The 20,611-nt window shown below is 35.5% G+C and overlaps 1 protein-coding gene across 1 annotated transcript in view; it reads left to right on the forward strand.

The window, feature by feature from the left end:
- The window catches only part of LOC306874378 (lipopolysaccharide-responsive and beige-like anchor protein), a 270,819-nt gene that overhangs the window by 47,612 nt on the left and 202,596 nt on the right, over positions 1-20,611 (forward strand). Inside the window, exons 3-14 of the mRNA XM_079424376.1 lie at positions 1,737-1,837; positions 2,581-2,676; positions 4,121-4,242; positions 5,371-5,497; positions 7,002-7,121; positions 8,095-8,241; positions 8,531-8,728; positions 13,548-13,681; positions 16,361-16,469; positions 19,208-19,360; positions 19,485-19,653; positions 20,434-20,513. Coding sequence (XP_079280502.1) covers positions 1,737-1,837; positions 2,581-2,676; positions 4,121-4,242; positions 5,371-5,497; positions 7,002-7,121; positions 8,095-8,241; positions 8,531-8,728; positions 13,548-13,681; positions 16,361-16,469; positions 19,208-19,360; positions 19,485-19,653; positions 20,434-20,513 — 1,556 coding nt within the window. The remainder of the gene's footprint in view (positions 1-1,736; positions 1,838-2,580; positions 2,677-4,120; positions 4,243-5,370; positions 5,498-7,001; positions 7,122-8,094; positions 8,242-8,530; positions 8,729-13,547; positions 13,682-16,360; positions 16,470-19,207; positions 19,361-19,484; positions 19,654-20,433; positions 20,514-20,611) is intronic.

A 20,611-nucleotide genomic window follows, 5' to 3' on the forward strand; every position in this document is an offset into this window, starting at 1 on the left:
GGTTTGGTCCCCCTCGGCTAGGGGTGGGCGATATGGGAAAAATATATATATTTTTTAGAAATATCACGATTCACAATTTTATCACAATTCTTTGTCATGTTGGTTTTTCTATCTTGCAAGTTGTTTGAGCATTACAGTCAAACTAATTTCCCTATTATTAAGACAAAGCCTTTCAAGGTAACAAAATATAAAAAAGTATGGCGGATATTTAGGTCAAAGTGGGTGAAGATAAAAATCGTTGTCATTATTTTATCTTTGTTATTAAAAAATGAGAGCAAAGATACACATTACAAATATACAAATAAAATAAACCGTTTTTTTATTTTCAGGTAGCCTACAATAGGTGTATTTAGCAGGAGCATTCAAGAAACTATAAACAAATATAAAAATAAAACACTGTATAGATTGATTCCTATTAAAACAACTGTATTAAATTTCTTCAGTCAAGAGTAGTGAGTGATTTTTCTCTTTGTGTTTGGTGTTTTATTAACATTAAAAGAATAATTCACCCAAAAATTAGTGTTTTATATTTATACCTTCATTTACTCAAAAGTTGTTTTAAACCTGAAAGAGTTTCCTTTTTCTGCTAAACATAAACGCTATTTTGAAGAATGTGGAAAACCAAACAGTTGTTGGTCCACAGTGACTTCCATAGTATTTATTTTTTTGTCAAGGTGGACCAGCAACTGTTTGGTTACCCAGATTCTTCAAAATATCTTCTTTTGTGTTCAGCACAAGAAAGAAACTAATACAGGTTTGGGACAACATGTGAGTGAATAATGACAGAAATTAAATTTTAGGGTGAACAATCCCTTTAATTACAGTCGGCAGCATGTTTAGCCTACTGTCCCTTTAAGACCTGCATGCATCTAATATACAGACATGCATTCGTTTCTCTCAGCTGTTTACTTTCATTTTAGACATAACCAACTGAGTCTATACATAAATCTTGTGTGTTTTGACAGCATTAGCACAAAACACAACTTGGTTCAGTAATCAGGCGCTGTTTGACGGGCTTTTTATTTTGCACACTTTGGCTGTATTTGCTCAGAAAAAGAATGAAATGTTTAACCAGTAAGGCTTTAAAGCAGATGCAGATAATGTACTTTTGTGATTGTGAATAAGTGCAGTGTCCCGTGAGTGTAACTCTACCGCTGACTTAACACTGAAGCGAATGTCTGTGGCGTTGTACAATATATTGATACGGCGGCACCAGAACTGCAGCTGATAGAATGTGCGCTGTTGCATGATACTGCGCTATTTCTTCAAAAGCAGATCGTGGAGACATTTTTATCGTCCACGATCAAAAATCTTCATATCGCACACCCCTACCCTCGGCAGAAATCGCAGACCGGGGGCACTGGACCAAAAGGGCACTTTAGCGTCAGACCTCAAAGGGGCAGGCGCTTGAGTCCCCCCGGACCCCCTTTTGTGCACGCCACTGCCCAGTTAATATCTGCGAGGGTTCCGTTACACATTTTCCCTGTGTGTTAAAGTCAGTATTTATACCTGTCGAATTAAATGCATTTTGCCCCCTGCCCCCAAACTCGACTATCAGTCGACTATCGGCAAGATTCGACAATTCTGATTCAACAATGTAAATCCTTAGTCAGGGACACCCCTACTCACAAGCATTGTCTCTGAAACCAAATATTTACTTTTTTATATTTATTCATTTTATATCTTTTCAGTTGTGACGCAACATTCACCTCATGTTTCTGTGTGGTGTTTTTCAGATCTGATGGTGGACATGCTAGGTGTGCTGGCCAGCTACAGTATCACAGTGAAGGAACTGAAGCTGTTCTTCAGTAAACTGAAAGGAGAACAAGGCCAATGGGTAATGGTTTTCTCTTCTTTATCTACTCTTTGAGAAACACTTCGCCTCTCCACCTCACATGCAGTCATATGCTGCGAAGTACTAGGTCTGTCAGTTGTTTTAAATAAAGCTGATTTATTATTTAATTTCTTTGTTCTTTGAAATGTGCTTTGCATCAATTTACTATAATTTTTTTTAAATATATGAAATGGAAAAAAATGTATGTCCTTGTTCTCCGTGTAGTCTTCAGTGCATGAGGGAGGTGTTGAGACAGCGAAAAGGCAGTAGGGTTTGATGCATTAGGCTGTTTCTATACTGGGGAACTGTGTCAGTGCCATTGATCAGAGCATGAAATAAACATGTCAGAGCAGTAGGAGAGCACACATCCATGTGTGTCAGTATCTTACAACCTATGGGCAGAAGTCATTATTATGACTCTGTTGTCTGATGTACGTATTGCTGATGGACCAAATACGTCTCGGTTTGGGATATGTTTTAGGTTGGTTTACCTCAGTAAACTCACATATAAAATCCATGTCTAAATCCAGAAGATGTTTCTCAAAATGGACACAACACAAGTAAGATTCAGACTAGCCAAAATTATTTGTGACAGTATTTTTCTTTATATACTTGTAGTGTGCAGAATATTTTATGTTGGTAGGAAAAACACTGCAGTCAAACTCCAAGTATTTATTTGTGTGGGTGTTTGTGTGAGTTTTTGTTCAAGTGTTCAAATGCTTTTTCTTTTTTCTTTTATCTATTAGCCTCCTCATGCCGTCAAGCTGCTATCCATATTGAAGTGCATGGCTCAAAGAAATGGCCCAGATTCCTTTTTCAGCTTCCCAGGGAAGAGTGCTGCGGTGAGACCATGACCCAAACATTTGTCTAACTGCACTGTCCTTAAACTTGACTTCAGTCATAACATCTGCCTCTATACACTGTGAAAACTTTTATTGTGGTTCATGAATAAGTGATTTGAAAGGAACATGCCAGAATTTCTCTTTTTTGGTCCATTAGTTCCCAGACATTTGAACTTCCTCTCTGTAATAAACTTACAAAATGTGTTTAAATCAGGGAAATTATGCTTAACTACTTTTTGAGCTGCCATTTTACTTTCACTGATCAATTTAATGCATCCTAGTAACAACAACTTTAACCTAATAAAAAAAAAAATCAATCTTCTGTTTGTTTGAAACTGTATAGCATGAGATCTGCAACACGATCTTTTCACTACAAAATTTTTAGACTAATTTTGACAAATAAAAGAGTCTTTTTCACACACTCTCTCTCACACACACAAACACACTCAGTGTTGCTTTCAAGATTAGGAGACTTTAGGACTTTAAAACTTTAGGGTAAAAATTCAGAATTTAATTTCTGTCTCCAAAAAGCTTTACATAACCACTCTTTCACTTAGTTATCAAGGTATTCCTTCAGTCATGTGACCGATGAAAGTTTAAAGCAACGTCTAACACTCACAGGTAATTGTATCTGCTTTCTAGAGTAAGAAAGGATGTGACATGGCTCATGAAACAAGAACCATGTCCCATCAACTAGAGTTTTACTCTTTAGAAAAACAGTTTTACGCCACAATGAGCAATCAATTATTTTGATAGGAAACATGTATATTGATTTAAACTCATCTTTTTTTAGATTAAAAGACAAGCAAGTTTCTAGTTTGGAAAGAAATTTGAGAAAAACAGCTAATTAGTATTTCAGGATAGACTATCATTTTTTCTACATCTTAGATCCTGTGTGTTTTACTACTGACACTGGTTTTTGCTTTGAGCTCAGCTTTAAAATTTACATAATTTTTTTTTCTGTGCGTTTAGAGAGGACCGCAGGCAGATATATCTGGCAAATATATCTATAATCAAACTATCATCCCGACAGTATGGGGATCTTGATGTTTTATATGGCATGTGTATGGAACACTTCCTGTGTTGTCATTGTTCACTTGAAACGCCGCCAAATGGATGCCATCCTTTTAGGAAATGCTTTGATTGGATGTTTAGATGTTATTCCAGCACAAGATAGGATGCTGGCTTCACAAAAAAGAATAACATTGCGCTTGCCTTCATTTTTCATCCGTAATTCACAAATATGAAAGGAAATCTTCTGTGTACAAACATACACAACCGTTTTGAGCGCATCCCTCCAAGGATATTAATTTTAGTTTTTTTTTTTTTTTTTTTTTGTTCTGCTCATATGCTATTCTGCATGATACTCTGGTTATTTAAAACAAGACAACAAAATATTGAAACCTAACTGGAAAAAATGTTTCTTTGTTTTTTGTATCATCAGGCTATTGCACTTCCACCTATTGCAAAATGGCCATACCAGAACGGCTTTACCTTCCACACCTGGCTGCGCCTGGACCCCATCAATAACATAAACGTTGACAAGGACAAGCCTTATCTCTACTGGTGGGTCACACACAAACCTGTAATGTTAAATACAACACCTCTATTCAAGATGCTTTCTAAAGAACCAGGCACCTGCAGTGCATAGCGAAATATTAGCTGACTTTGTCTTTAAGGTGCCATAAAAGTTAAAATATTTGTAGATGTTAGATGAAGAAAAATACAATTCTGTATATTTTCCTCTTTTTTCTCTGTCTTGCGTTTACACTTACTCAAGGACAGCATTTCACAGCCTTCTTGTCCTATTTTCAGCTTCTAATTAATTTCTGTCAAAAATGTAATTTATGCAAATGGAGCTATTTTGACTCACCAAACGATAATTGACCCTGTAGAAAGAACTGTAGGATTTACATTTTTCACTGGGCTGAGAAAAGTGATTCTCTACATTACAGGCCTTCTTATAAAATTCTATCCATCCATCCATCCATCCATCCATTTTCTAATATAATATATTTTGCTCTATTGTGACTTTTCACAAAACTGTTTTAAATGATGTTTTCACAGAACATTCAAAATAATATTTTAGTTAAATTTTTAGTTCACCCAAAAATTTTAATTGTCATCATTTACTTACCATGCCATTTACTCATTGTTATTCCGAAACCATAAGACAGATGTACAAAATATTACAATATCTTCATTTTGAGTAGATGATGATGAAATTTTTATTTTTGGGTGAACTAACTACAAAACACCATGGTTATACAGTATAAGCACCAATATGTAGTAAAGGGTAGGTTGGTTATGCACTTTCAGCCTGCTTTTGGTTCTTCAAACACCTCATATTAATGTAATATAAAATAGTTTCTACTCAGGATGAATAGAAAAAAAATATTCATTGATTACCAACAAACTGCCAAAGGCTTGAATTGTATTGAATTACAAACCTTGATGCAAAATGGACAGATTTGTCTTTCAAAATACACAAAAATCTAAACATAAAAATGGAGAATTATTAAATTATTGATGCTTTTAATAGTTTAAAAAAATATATATTTTAATAATTTATACATCAAAGGGTTAAAACAGAAGTTACTCCTTCTTCTGAGAATAGAGCTGTATAAACTTGAGAACCCCTCATCTGAAATGAAGCTTTTATTAACTGTGGTCTGTATTTTCCCTCATCCCTAGCTTCCGCACCAGCAAAAGTTTGGGCTATTCTGCACACTTTGTGGGCGGATGTCTGATTGTGACCTCTCTAAAGTCCAAAGCCAAAGGCTTCCAGCACTGTGTGAAACATGACTTTAAACCCCAGAAGGTATGAATCACATTACCAGTTTGTACTCTTACAAACTCTGTACACTTTCAAAGTCTTCATCTTTACCTCTGCAATGCACAATGAGAGCAAAGTTGACATATAAGAAGGAGGGTTTGTGCTGAGGCCAAGTCATGTCTGAGGATTTTCTAGAAGAAACCAAATCCCTTCTCTGCTTAGATCCCATATGCCCCCTGGAATGGGGAGGCATCCTCGGATAGCACCTTTAGACTAGAGATGGACAACCACTGCAATGATCTAGACTAGGATGATCCAAGAAGACATGCAGTGTGTGTGTATATATATATATATATGTATGTGTGTGTGTGTGTGTGTGTGTGTGTGTATGTATGTGTATATATATATATATATATATATATATATATATATATATATATATATATATATATATATATGTGTGTGTGTGTGTGTGTGTGTGTGTGTATGTATATACACACACACACACGCACATATATATATATATATATATATATATATATATATATATATATATATATATATATATATATATATATATATATATATATATATATATATATATATATATATATATATATATAATTATTATTTTTTTATTATTATTATTTTTTTTTTCAATGGACAGTCCTTTTCAGCAATTAAAGTCTGGTACTTACTGATATTATTCAAATTCACATTACTAATATCAAGAAGCTCACAAGTGCTCTAAAAAAGCTTTCATGGGGTGCATTTGGCCTATATTTAGAGTCCATTCCATTCCCTCTGGAGAGGTTTTACCTAAGGGATAAGCACCTTCTTTGGCTTTTCCCACCATTTAATGGAAATTCAAGAAGATTGTGTTGGTGAGGTCATTTCTGGAGGGTGTAAATGGACCACCGTCTCATAACTGTAGCAAAGTTAAAAATGCAAGTTTATCATCAGACGCTTCCTGATGGAACACATTTTTCTATTGACCAGGGTTTTTTAAAAAGTAGGATCCAAGGTCTCCCAGGAGACCACAAGGTTTCAAAAGGGTCAACAGGGTTAGGGCTGTCAAAGTTATTAAGATATTAATGAAACAGAATAATATTTTTACATTCTTATTAAAAAAAAAAGATTATTTAATTCTGCTTTATAAGGACTAATCATTTATTATATTGTATTGATACACAAATAGACATATATAAGTGTCAAACTCAGAATTTCTACCAGTTTAATAAAAAGTTAATATTTTCTTGATATTTTCACTGTTTGCTTTAGTACAATGACAGTGCAAAAACTAATTATATAATTTTAGAAACTGATTTATAATTTCACATTTAATATTTTTCTTACTCCGTATGAAGGATTGTTTAGGCACGGAAATAGAAAGTGAATTCCTAGAAGGGGTTAATCATATTTTGGAGTCCAAAAGTTACCCCTTTTGAAAACCCTTGTTATAATGCTCTCAAGCTTTGTGATATCGATATTAAATAAATAACGTCATGCTGTCCCTTTTATAATTGCTGATATTATTTTTATTTAACAGTGGTATATGGTGACCATAGTGTACATCTATAATCGCTGGAAGAACAGTGAAATCAGCTGCTATGTCAATGGAGAGTTGGCGTCATATGGTGAGATCACCTGGTTTGTCAACACAAGCGATGTAAGTACTTTCAAAAGGCTCTGTTATCTCTTATTGTTCTAGTTTTAACCAGCAGTTAAGCTTGAGTTATTTAAAGTATGAAACAAAACTGCTGGACATGTAGACTTTTCTTTGAAATGTTAAATAAAAGTTGGACATTATTACACTGAAACAGCAATGCTCAAGGTGGTGTCAGAATGATGTAGTCAGTGTCTGTTTGTAACATTTAAAGAGCAGCATTTTGTTACAGCAAATTGTTGTTTTTTATGTTGATTGACATGAACTAAGAAAATGATGCTAATATTGTTTATTGCTCTTTTATTGTATGCACAGGGACATACTAATACATGGACATTATCGTTTTTGCCCCTTTTTTAAACATAAAAAAGATTCACTGTAGTACAGCAATAGGTATACTAGCTGATTGAAGCGATAGTAAATAACACAAAGTACTATATAAATGTTATAATGTTCTAAAACTTAGGGTCAATGAGATATATTTCTTTGAGAAAATAATACTTTTATTGATGCTTTAATTTAGCAAGGATGTATTAAATTGTTTAACAATTAGAGTAAAGACATTTATAATGTTACAAAAGATTTATATTTCAAATAAATGCTGTTCTTTTGAACCTTCATTAAAGAATCCTGAAAAATGTATCATGGTTTCCACAAAAATATTAAGCAATATTTATAATAGAAATGTTTCTTGAGCATATTAGAAGGATTTTTGAAGGATCATGTGACTGAAGACTGGAGTATGGCTGAAGCTATCATAAATTACATTTTGAAAGAAAAGTTATTTTAAAATGTAACAGTATTTCATATTATTACTGTTCATGTTATTTTTATGGTCAAATAAATGCAGCCTTAGTGAGCATAGGAGACTTTAATGAACAGACTCCGAATTAAGTAGTGTACCAGTACTACACTTGCAAACATTGTGATGAATTAAAAAAAATAAACAACCTTTTTCCCCTCCTGTTCTTCACAGACATTCGACAAGTGTTTCTTGGGCTCATCAGAGACAGCAGACGCTAACCGTGTGTTCTGTGGTCAGATGGGGGCAGTGTATCTGTTCAGTGAGGCTCTCAGTGCTGCTCAGATATTAGCCATCTATCAGCTGGGGCCTGGATACAAGGTGGGATCCATTTCTCTGCCCAAATGCTGCTTTTTAATTCCTCTTTATTTTATTTTTTCTTTATTTTATTATTGAATTTACTTGAATGATTTGAAGCACTAAAGTGATAATTAGCTGGAACACATCAGGCATTTTTATCATTCACATTATCAGTCTGTTTATTGCACTTAAACACTTAAGCTTTTATTAAGTGTTGTGATGAATCAGGGTTCATTTCATGCTTTTCCCACACACTTGAGAATGTTCAGCGTAGCTCTACTTAGCATCTCTCTCCCTCTGATTGATCCAGGGAACTTTTAAGCACAAGGCAGAGAGTGACCTGCTGTTTGCAGAACATCATAAGATGCTGTTGTATGATGGAAAGCTGTCTGCCAGTATCGCCTTCACCTATAATCCTCGAGCCACTGATGCTCAGCTTTGTCTGGAGTCCTCCCCCAAGGACAATGCCTCCATCTTTGTGCACTCACCACACGCCCTCATGCTGCAGGTATGCTCTTCCTCTTTGTCTCTTCATCACACCTGGTTTACCATCCCTGCACAGCTGCCTAAAGAGACCTGCCCTGCCAGGTGGACTGCTGTCTGTGGGCGAATGAAACTAGCTCATCACCATTCGTTAACATAATTAACAATATGAGCATTTTATCATCTTGCTCAGCAAAATACGCCCCACACCTGTGCTGTATCCAGCACTTCATGAGTTCTAAAATCACTTAATCTATTCTGGTTCACAGAGTTATCAAGGGCGTCTACAAGCTTTTTAACATTCATGTATTTATTAAATATAATTTTTGACTGTGCCAGTGTAAGAGAGTTTTGGGCCAGTTAGCTCTTTCCCGCCAGCGTTTTTGAAAAAAGTTGCCAACCACCCAGCGTTTTTGCGGATTTTCATTTTAATTAATATGTGGTTAGTGTTGATGATCACATTATTTTTCATGTGCATATGCATACATTTGAGGTCGCTGTCTTCCTGGTCAGTGTTTTTGATTGGCACTTTCTAGACTCATTCAGGAGATGCGTTACAGTACCCGCTAGTGTATAACAGTGAAAACACAGAAACCTGGAAAATTCTGTGTTTGGCATGGAAGCGTTGTCTCATGAATAACAGAAAATTCTGTGTTTGGCATGGAAGCGTTGTCTCATGAATAACAGAAAATTCTGTGTTTGGCCGGGAAAGCGTTAATAGAAGTATCTCTGTGGTTTACATATGTTGTACATGTGAATCATAGACTGTAAAAAAAGATGGACGACGCGTCTCTGCTTCCTTCCACTATAGAAAAGTGAAGCCAATGGATCTCAGTATGGCCGTTGCATCTTGAGAAAATGACGTCATTTCGAGCCCAAGTCTGTGCAGTAGAGATTCGTTTGGAGCCAGAGTCTGCGCAGTAGTGTCGTGAGGTGGAGCCGCAGAATCAAACTCCCACCCAAACTCCCCCAGACCCTGTCAACACTAACGACACGCCCCGTTTTTATAGCATCAAATTACTAGATAAAATGAAACTTATCACAAAAACGAACAATTGAACATACAGTCAGGTCCATAAATATTGGGACATCGACACAATTCCTACATTTTTGGCTCTATACACCACCACAATGGATTTCAAATGAAACGAACAAGATGTGCTTTAACTGCAGACTGTCAGCTTTAATTTGAGGGTATTTACATCCAAATCAGGTGAACGGTGTAGGAATTACAACAATTTGCATATGTGCCTCCCACTTGTTAAGGGACCAAAAGTAATGGGACAATTGGCTTCTCAGCTGTTCCATGGCCAGGTGTGTGTTATTCCCTCATTATCCCAATTACAATGAGCAGATAAAAGGTCCAGAGTTAATTTCAAGTGTGCTATTTGCATTTGGAATCTGTTGCTGTCAACTGTCAAGATGAGATCCAAAGAGCTGTCACTATCAGTGAAGCAAGCCATCATTAGGCTGAAAAAACAAAACAAACCCATCAGAGAGATAGCAAAAACATTAGGCGTGGCCTAAACAACTGTTTGGAACATTCTTAAAAAGAAGGAACACACCGGTGAGCTCAGCAACACCAAAAGACCCGGAAGACCACGGAAAACAACTGTGGTGGATGACCGAAGAATTCTTTCCCTGGTGAAGAAAACACCCTTCACAACAGTTGGCCAGATCAAGAACACTCTCCAGGAGGTAGGTGTATGTGTGTCAAAGTCTACAATCAAGAGAAGACTTCACCAGAGTGAATACAGAGGGTTCACCACAAGATGTAAACCATTGGTGAGCCTCAAAAACAGGAAGGCCAGATTAGAGTTTGCCAAATCACATCTAAAAAAGCCATCACAGTTCTGGAACAACATCCTATGGACAGATGAGACCAAGATCAACTTGTACCAGAGTGATGGGAAGAGAAGAGTATGGAGAAGGAAAGGAACTGCTCATGATCCTAAGCATACCACCTCATCAGTGAAGCATGGTGGTGGTAGTGTCATGGCGTGGGCATGTATGGCTGCCAGTGGAACTGGTTCTCTTGTATTTATTGATGATGTGACTGCTGACAAAAGCAGCAGGATGAATTCTGAAGTGTTTCGGGCAATATTATCTGCTCATATTCAGCCAAATGCTTCAGAACTCACTGGACGGCGCTTCACAGTGCAGATGGACAATGACCCAAAGCATACTGCAAAAGCAACCAAAGAGTTTTTGAAGGGAAAGAAGTGGACTGTTATGCAATGGCCAAGTAAATCACCTGATCTGAATCCGATTGAGCATGCATTTCACTTGCTGAAGACAAAACTGAAGGGAAAATGTCTCAAGAACAAGCAGGAACTAAAGACGGTTGCAGTAGAGGCCTGGCAGAGCATCACCAGGGATGAAACCCAGCGTCTGGTGATGTCTATGCGTTCCAGACTTCAGGCTGTAATTGACTGCAAAGGATTTGCAACCAAGTATTAAAAAGTGAAAGTTTGATTTATGATTATTATTCTGTCCCATTACTTTTGGTCCCTTAACAAGTGGGAGGCACATATGCAAACTGTTGTAATTCCTACACCGTTCACCTGATTTGGATGTAAATACCCTCAAATTAAAGCTGACAGTCTGCAGTTAAAGCACATCTGGTTCGTTTCATTTGAAATCCATTGTGGTGGTGTATAGAGCCAAAAATGTTAGAATTGTGTCGATGTCCCAATATTTATGGACCTGACTGTATATCAGCGTGATAACAACTACCTTAAACGACCAAAACCATATTTCGGAAAATTATATTGGAAGTGTAATTAATTTTTTTTATTTTGAGTCAAGTCCCATTCGTTTACATGGAGAGGGCGGGGTTTATGACCTGTACTGCAGCCAGCCACCAGGGGGCGATCAAAGAGCCCACAGCTTCACTTTTCAGGACGTGTGAGGCACACCCGATGTGAATTGTACAAAATTAGCACGTTAACGCAGGCAATTAATTTTTCCAGTTTAACGGCGTTAAAAATATTTACCACAATTAACGCAGGGGCGGAGCTAGGGTTGGCCACCCCACTCACAATTGCTGCTTCTGTCGCTTTTTTTTTCTTGACAATAATTGCATTTTAGATGTAGAATGTCTTTACGACCACATCAAACAGAAGACTTTTCTACAGGGCGGAAACAGTACAGGTGACAAGGGAGCTTCAGTAGAACATCAGTGAACTACAGTCAGATGAGATGTTGTCAGGCCATATGCCAGTAAAAACGAATCTTCCTGTCCTGTCAGCTGTTATACTGTGCTCACAGCACTTGCTCTTGAATTGCATGCACAAATATGGTGGCGGCGGGCCTGTATCATTTCATATTAAAGCGCGAATTAAACTACGAGCATGCAGTGTTGTTATGTCATCGAAAATACGATGCGCGTCAGATCCGTGTCTGTAAATCAAAGAACAAAAGAAAAAAAGAGGAAATCAGTAACTTTTGTAGCTTTAAGGATCCATCTATTTTTAATTTAGAATTTAGTGTTTGATAACTTTATTCAATTTCTGTATATTTCCTACTTGCTGAAGGACACGGGTAAATATGACATTTATTATAATTGGTTTATGTGAAGATTGTTTCAAATTTCACTTAAATTAAAGTTATTTTTTTAAAGTCTAGTAAATGTTAAAATTGATAGCTCTCAATTATACTGTAATGTTGAATGGCCATAGTCCATGGTTAAATATTAGGAAAAAAAGAACAATTTCCTATAGACATCAGTAGTATTGTATCAGTGATACTCGCCTTCAGTCATAAGAAAAGATGTCATTATACAAATATAAAAAATATACTGTCTTTATGTTTCTACATTAATTTGAAGATTGAATGTGAAATCATTTCAATATAAAAATATATTTAAAAACTTTAATGTTTGGTAGGATTAATCGCAATTAATAGCAATTAATTTCAGAAAACAATGTGCAATTCAATAGTTATTTTTTTTTATTGATTGACAGCACTAGTTTTAATGTCTTGCAAGCATAAACATTTGGTTATGTGTGATGCATTTTCAATGCATTTGAATTTCTTCTGATTTAAGTATGTCTCAAGATAAAGTTATACCGTATAACAGGATAACATAAATGAGTCTGGAAAGCATCAGAATGTTTTTTAAAGTTAAATATTACTTTATTCCCAGTACACAGTTGTTTCACAGCAAAAGTGTGTTTATGAATGTATTGCTTAATTAAAACCTAAGAAATTATAAAAATTATATTAAATAGATATTCTAAATAACAGTTGGTAATTTAATTAATAATAAATGAAAAAAAATTAACAATAAATTATTATTATTATTACTACTACTTGAATTATTAATATTGTGTTGGCAAAAACATTTGCAGGATAAGTACAAATCTCAACTGAAAAATAGATGTTGTCAAGCCCTGGACTTCATAACTGAATAATAGGAAATATTCAATAAAATGACCAACAGGAACAATAATTTAGCTTAATTCTATGTTTGTTTGTTTTTCAGTTAATAAAGGCTTCTTAAGTTCTGAAAGCATATTCACATGCTGAACAGATGAAGTTGTTCTCTCTGACAGTGGTTTTATAGATGTGCCATCTGGGAGAGCACTGGTCTGATTAGAGGCACATTAAGAAGGACCTCACAGCTGTCTTTCTGTCTTTAATTATACCCACCTTCTTCATGCATACAGAGCACAGATTTAGGAAATAACCTTCCTATTCAAGAGTAGTTGTTGCAGAACAATGGGAAGATGACAATAATATGAATTGTGTTGGTCAGAGGGTATCTGTGTTACACAACATGATGATGTAGTACAACATAAAATTACAAAACAAATCCAACATCAAGCCTTTCTGTGTTTCAGGACGTCAAAGCTGTGGTGACGCACTCGGTTCAGAGTGCCATCCATTCTGTAGGAGGAGTTCAGGTCCTTTTCCCCCTGTTTGCACAGCTGGATTTCCTCCAACACAGCGGTGATGAGCTGGACACCTCCGTCTGGTGAGAACACCAACTCTGCCTGGGGGCAGAATGAAAATTAGGAAAGGGATTCTTTTAGCCTGGCTAGGAAAAACTGAAAATTAAGTTAATATTGTCTGTCCTAGAGTTGCTAGATGTTTTCTCATGGTACACAAACCATTAGTCTGTTTTTGGCTGTAGGGTTTGGTCCACGAGAGGTCAGTGCTCAGTGTCATTCTCTGTTATTTTGTGTGGACATACCATTGACTAGGAGCCAATAAGTTAAATATTTAAGCATGATTGGCTGCAGTACTAACAAATGAGTGTTACTTGGAGTATTTACTGTAAACAGACTGTTCATAGGTGGCATGAACATTTACACTGCAATTTGAATTGCATAAATAATGCTATGGGACTAATGGGTTTAAATGAGTAATGGTTTGGAAAATAAAAAATAATCTTGAAATGTGAAATGATAAAAAAAAAAAATGGAATGATCCTCTAAATATGAAACTAAAACCGCCAGTAGGTGGCACATGAGTGAGTCATTCATCCAATTCATTCAAATGGCTGATTCATTCAGAAACGAAGCAAGACTGTCTTTAGTGACGAAGCACGCAACTTTCCACTCGATACTAGGGGTGGGAGAAAAAAATCTATTCTCCGATGCATTGTTATTCTCTCTTTTAAACATTTCAGAATCGATTCTGAGCTTGATGTAAACACAGTCAGTTATGTCTTCAGAGCAGGACAAAACATCTGATATGTCGGATTGTCAGTAAACTTTCGGATACTTAAAGAATACTCATTTTAAATTAGTAATTATTTTTAAAAGTAGCCTGCTTATGCAATTTAATTAAAAAAATTAAATAAATATTGCACAAAATAAATTTGATATAAAATTTATGAAAATGTAGCCATGTGCAGTAATATTGAAAAATGAGGATGTGATGCATGGTGATATCGAATCGTTGACATGATAATCTTAATAGAAACAAATCGTGAAACCAGTGCCGATTCACAAGCCTAATTTTAAGATGGCAGTACTGTCACAGAGATTCAAACTATAATCAGAAAGCATAGGAACTCCAATTTTAGTTCAAATGTAAAGTTGTAAAGATGTATTTGCACAGTAGAAGAATTAATTAGGAAAAAATGTAGATCAAGAATCGTTTTGGAATCGGATCGTGACTCTCGGAATCGGAATCAGATCTGATCGTGAAGTGCCTAAAGATTCCCACCCATACTCTATACATTCAAATGCATTGATTTATCAGTAACAAAACACTATTGTGTTTCTTGGAGTCACAACAGTTCTGCAGTGGCTTTTTTTGTAACTATTTTTGTCGGAAAAATTAAATAAAAACACACAATACTCTCTCTTGCTGGTGTTATATTGTTAAACTATATCAAATTATATAAATATAAGACAAATCCCCTTAGGGTGCATAGTCATCATCTTGCATGATGTTTGTCAGCAACTGCATGCAGTGTAAGATGGCATACAAGTTAAATTAGTTCATTTTAAATTGTGTTATTTTTTGATGATTAATTGAACCAAATTAATGTGTTAAATTGACAGGCCCGGTGAAAATGTATGACTTTCTCAATAACACAGTGCTCACATTCTCCCTCTTGTTCGCTGTCGTCGTTAACAGTTCTGTCTAACACGGATAGAAGTCTGTCTAATTAAACAAAGGAATTAAAATGTATTACAAAAAGTATTATATCGATTGCTTTTATATTATTAGTAATAGAAAGGCAAACATTATAATACTTTGTCTTTCAGCATTCAGCAAATACACATTTACAACATTTAAACAAATCTTTGAATGTCTAATGAACATTTAATCTCACAAACCTTGCATACTTAGTCAGATCCATCTGTGAGATCTTATAAAGTGTGCATTTGTATCCTGCATGATTGCGTGTTCTCTGCGTGGCCGTCGGTCCGTGAATGCGGACAGTAGGAGAGTTCAGCTTCACTAGAGATGCCCGATCGACAAACTTTAAACTCGTGATTTCAAACTATGCTGCGCTTTATGAATTTGCCCACTCATATCCATGTCATTTTCACTGTGTGATGTATGTAAAATGAGTGTTACCTTGGCTTCATTTGAAAAAAATATGATTCCCAATGCACATAAACTTCCCAGAATACTGAGTGCCTTGTTGGTTACAGTGTTTACTTCCTTTTTAATTATATTTTTATTAAATATTTATTTATTTGTGAAAACACTTTGTCATCTAAAGTAGAAGTATGTTTATTTTACACATTTATTTTTTTATTTATTTTCAAATGATTTCAAGTTTCTTAAATATTGGCCATTGGCCACCCTGCTGTCCAAGATATTGGTATCGGCTGTCAAAAAAACAATATCGGTCGACCACTAATCGTATCTCAGATCTCATTTAAACTTTAAAACATGGCATGTCGTGTGAGCCAGATGATCTCCCACTTTGCTCTCTCACTCTCCCAATCTAATTACTGTCCTATCTAAATAGAGGGGAAAATTACAAAAACTTAAACGCCAAAACCAGTGTTTGTCATCAGTGATAAAACACCAGGTTTGAAAGTGTTTAAAGTTTTCAGCCTGTTCATCATTAGTTTGGATTTTGACAGCCTCTGGTCACTGTCTAACTTGAACTAGATCAGGTCTGTATGCGATTTATCATTTTGTTGTTAGTTCTGCTCAGTCTTTCTCTACTTTTTTTTCTCAGTTGCACACTACTGTCATTTGTGATGGAGCTGCTGAAGGGCTCTGTAGCTATGCAAGAGCAGGTGCTGGCCTGCAAGGGCTTTCTTGTCATCGGTTACGCACTGGAGAAGGTAAGTGCCAAACACGAATGTAACTTTATGCATTGAGTATGTTGAACCTGTGCATCCAAAGGCAGTTTAAATCCTGCTAATGCTGTTACATAAGAAAAAAGGAGAAAACTGTCTTCTTAAATGTTCGAAGCAAGCTTATACTCTTATAAGGAATATAAGGGAGTCCTTATTAAAACATACTAGCATATGCCTGCAGATGTTGCTGGGTAACAGAAATAGAAAAAAGCTGAAAAAAGTAAAAACTGCTTAAGAATACTTAGTACCTTAGCAGTCACTGGATGTCACATGAGCATCTGTTTTATAACTAAGAAAAACACTTTGAATACTCAAACCTTGTCCTTTACCTTTACCTAGACCTCCTGTTTTTTTTTTTTTTTTAGTTTTGAAAGTTTTTCTCTTTCTCTCCTTTTTCTCTGTGTACAGTAAAATGTCCTTGACACTTTAGATCTCACCTGGCCTCAGGTTGTCACATCAAGTCGTTACACTCAGTGACCACAGTAATCTTAAATAATAATAATTATAAAAAAATATATATGCAAGACTAAAACTGGATTTAGTCTGTATCTGAAGGCCATAACATGTGCAAATGTTAAAAGCCCTTGAAATTATTAAGTTGCTTTTGTAACTATGGAAACCCAACTTAAAAATTTTTAATTAGTTAGTCCAGTGAAAATGAAAACAGAAATTCTAAAATGATTTATTCAATATTTAAACTGCAGGTAAATATTTAATTTTAGAAAGAGTTGAAATGTTAGAATTTAGAAAAATTTTTATCTGCAAAATATATGCTGCTACCGATTTAGCAGCACTAGGCTGTGGTGATATTTTACACAGGAATGCTAGTGCCTCTTTGTTACAGATGGTTATAATGGTGTGTTAAGATTTATTACTGAATTAAAAAATTCATGCAAAGGTTAATTGTCCATCTCCAACAACACGTTGGTTCTTCCATTAGTACATCTTAATGTATGAAGCACTAATTCATTTGTTGCTTTCATGTCTTACAGTATGTTTTATTTTTCTGTGAAATGTTTATATTTCCCCTTGTGTTATATTTTTGTTTATTGTTGTAATATTGCTACTGTTTTGGCTCTCTTAACAAAGAGATTTCTGTCACAAGAGACCAAACTGGTAAAATGAAGATTTAATAACTTGTACTGTAATTTTAGAAAATAAGTTGCATCTGAATAGTCACACCAGGTCAGAATTGCATTGTTTTGAGTAGAAAAAAAAATCAACACAAAACAAAAAAACAGATGAGTAAAAGTCACATTTGTGACCCTAGACCACAAAATAAGTCGCACGGTTAAATTTGTAGCAATAGCAACAACACATTGTATGGGTCAAAATTATCGATTTTTCTTTTATGGCAAAAATCATTAGGATATTTTGTAAAGATCATTTTCCATGAAGATATTTTGTAAATCTCCAACCATAAATATGTCAAAACTTAATTTTTGATTAGTACTATGCATTGCTAAGAACTTAATTTGGACAACTTTAAAGGCGATTTTCTCAATATTTAGATTTTTTTGCTCCTTCAGATTCCAGATTTTCAAATAGTTGTATCTCGGCCAAATATTATCCTAACCTAACAATCAATACATCAATGGAAAGCTTATTTATTCAGATGATGTATACATTTCAATGTTCAACTTTCAGAAAACTGACCCTTATGACTGTTTTTGTTGTCCATAGTCACATTTTATTACTACATTCCAAAATGTAATGTAAAATAGCAGTAAATACAATGAAACTTATATCCACCCAAAGCAACCTTCATATGCTCAAAAATGTTTTTGTTGTACAAATATATATATATTTTGTACAACAAATTCTATCAAATTCTGACCCTACCATCTGAATGTCGCAGCAGAAATCAAGACTCCACAAACCAGGCAACGTTTTCCCAATCTTCTATTGTCCAATTTTGGTGAGCCTGTGCGAATTGTAGCCTCCGTTTTCTGTTCTTAGCTGACAGGAGCGGCACCCGGTGTGGTCTTCTGCTGCAGTAGCCCATCTGCTTCAGGGTTCGACGTGTTGTGCGTTCAGAGATGGTATTCTGCATACCTTGGTTGTAACGAGTGGTTATTTGAGTTACTGTTGCCTTTCTATCATCTCTAACCAGTCTGCCCATTCTCCTCTGACCTCTGACATCAAGGCATTTTCGTCCATACAATTGCCACTCACTGGATATTTTCTCTTTTTCGGACCATTCTCTGTAAACCTTAGAGATGGTTGTGCGTGAAGCTCCCAGTAGATCAGCAGTTTTTTGAAAGACTCAGGCCAGCCCACACCAACAACCATTCCACGTTCAAAGTCACTTAAATCCCCTTTCTTCCCCATTCTGATGCTCGGTTTCAACTTCAGCAAGTCGTCTTCACCACATCTAGATGCCTAAATGCATTGAGTTGCTGCCATGTGATTGGCTGATTAGCAATTTGTTACCAAGCAATTGAACAGGTGTACCTAATAAAGTGGCCGGTGAGTGTATGTATATGTATGTATATGTATGTATATCAGCCCATTTTTTTTTTTTTTGAGGAACTTTAGAAACACAGCTTGTGTTTCTAATGTTCCTAAAATAAACCTGGCCTTGCAACCTGACAGCTTAAAAAAAAAATCTGCAGATTCTATTTCTGTCTCTCTTTCACAATTTTTGATCATTTGTTTTTTATTTAATTTTTTAAAACTTATTTTTATTGATATTTGATTTCATGTTTGTATTTTCTTCTCAGTCTTCCAAAGTACACGTGACGCGACCTGTGCTGGATATTATCCTTGCCTTCGCCCGTTATCTTAGCAACCTTCCTACTGGAGTTTTGCTCTTGAAACAGCTGTGTGACCACATCCTCTTCAACCCTACCATCTGGATTCATGCTCCAGCTAAGGTACCTTACACATTTACACAAAATGACGCTGCTGCATCAAGCTAACCCTATAGTTTACCAATTCTTTGTTCTCTCAAATGGGACTTTTCATTGGTGGTTTAAACTGATTTGCTGCCCTCAACAGGTACAGCTGGTTCTCTACACCTACCTGGCCACAGAATTCATCAGCACTGTCACCATCTACAATGCCATTCGCCGAGTTGGAACTGTACTGCAGATCATGCACACCCTCAAGTATTTCTACTGGGTTGTAAACCCACTGGACCGCAGCGGAATCATGCCTAAGGGTCTTGGTAAGAGAGCAGTCTGCTGCAGAACTAAACCAACTTGTCTTGAGACTAGGGAATAAGGGTCAAAAAAGGTCTATGCGAAGCTACAGTGGTGTCTAAAAGTCTGGGAATAGTAATAAAACTTCTTCTATTTTTTACATTTAATACAGTTTATTTTTGTTGCAAATTATAGTTATAAATTCAATTATACAGTATTAGTATAAGATCATTAGCTATACTAATACTAATCATTTAGTGGGCTAGAGTCCTGCTGCAACTTAATATTTGCAATGCATTTAATATTTCATTCTTTTAATAATCGTTAAATATTATTTATTCTCATTTCTAATATTAAATGTTATATTATAACAGGTTATATAACATGCTGTCATTGTAAATATCCTGTTTTGAAAATAGTATTTCTAGATAAAAAGGGCACTGCAGGATTGCGCTAAAGATGTTTTGGGAAAGCATCCCATTCCATGATAACTGAGTAATTTGTCTTTCAATGTGTTTTGTGTCTTATTTCCACAATATACTGCTGTCTTGTTTGTCTCATTCAAATATCATTAAATGAAATTATGATTACATAGTGAAATTTTCTCTTCATTTTGCTTCATTATAAAGGATCAAAGTAATACATTTCAAACTAAGTTTCCTTTAGGACCCAGTACAAAAACAAACAAGCATACAAAAGCAAACAAACAAATAAAAATGACAATGCAAATGTATTAGTATTATCACAATTTAGGCCCATGGAATAATATTTACGTGACTTTTTGTTTGCTTGATATCCTGCATCAGACGGGCCAAGACCCAATCAGAAGGAGATTCACTCTCTGCGAGCATTCCTCCTGCTATTTGTCAAACAGCTTATCATGAAGGTACATTAGTGTGGCCATAACATACATACAGTTTGAATATAACAAATCCATCCTGAGAAGTGCAGTCCAGGTAATGCTTGTGTGTTTTGTAAGTGTAG

This window comes from Barbus barbus (genome assembly GCF_936440315.1).
Source record: "Barbus barbus genome assembly, chromosome: 8".
NCBI classification, from domain to species: domain Eukaryota; kingdom Metazoa; phylum Chordata; class Actinopteri; order Cypriniformes; family Cyprinidae; genus Barbus; species Barbus barbus.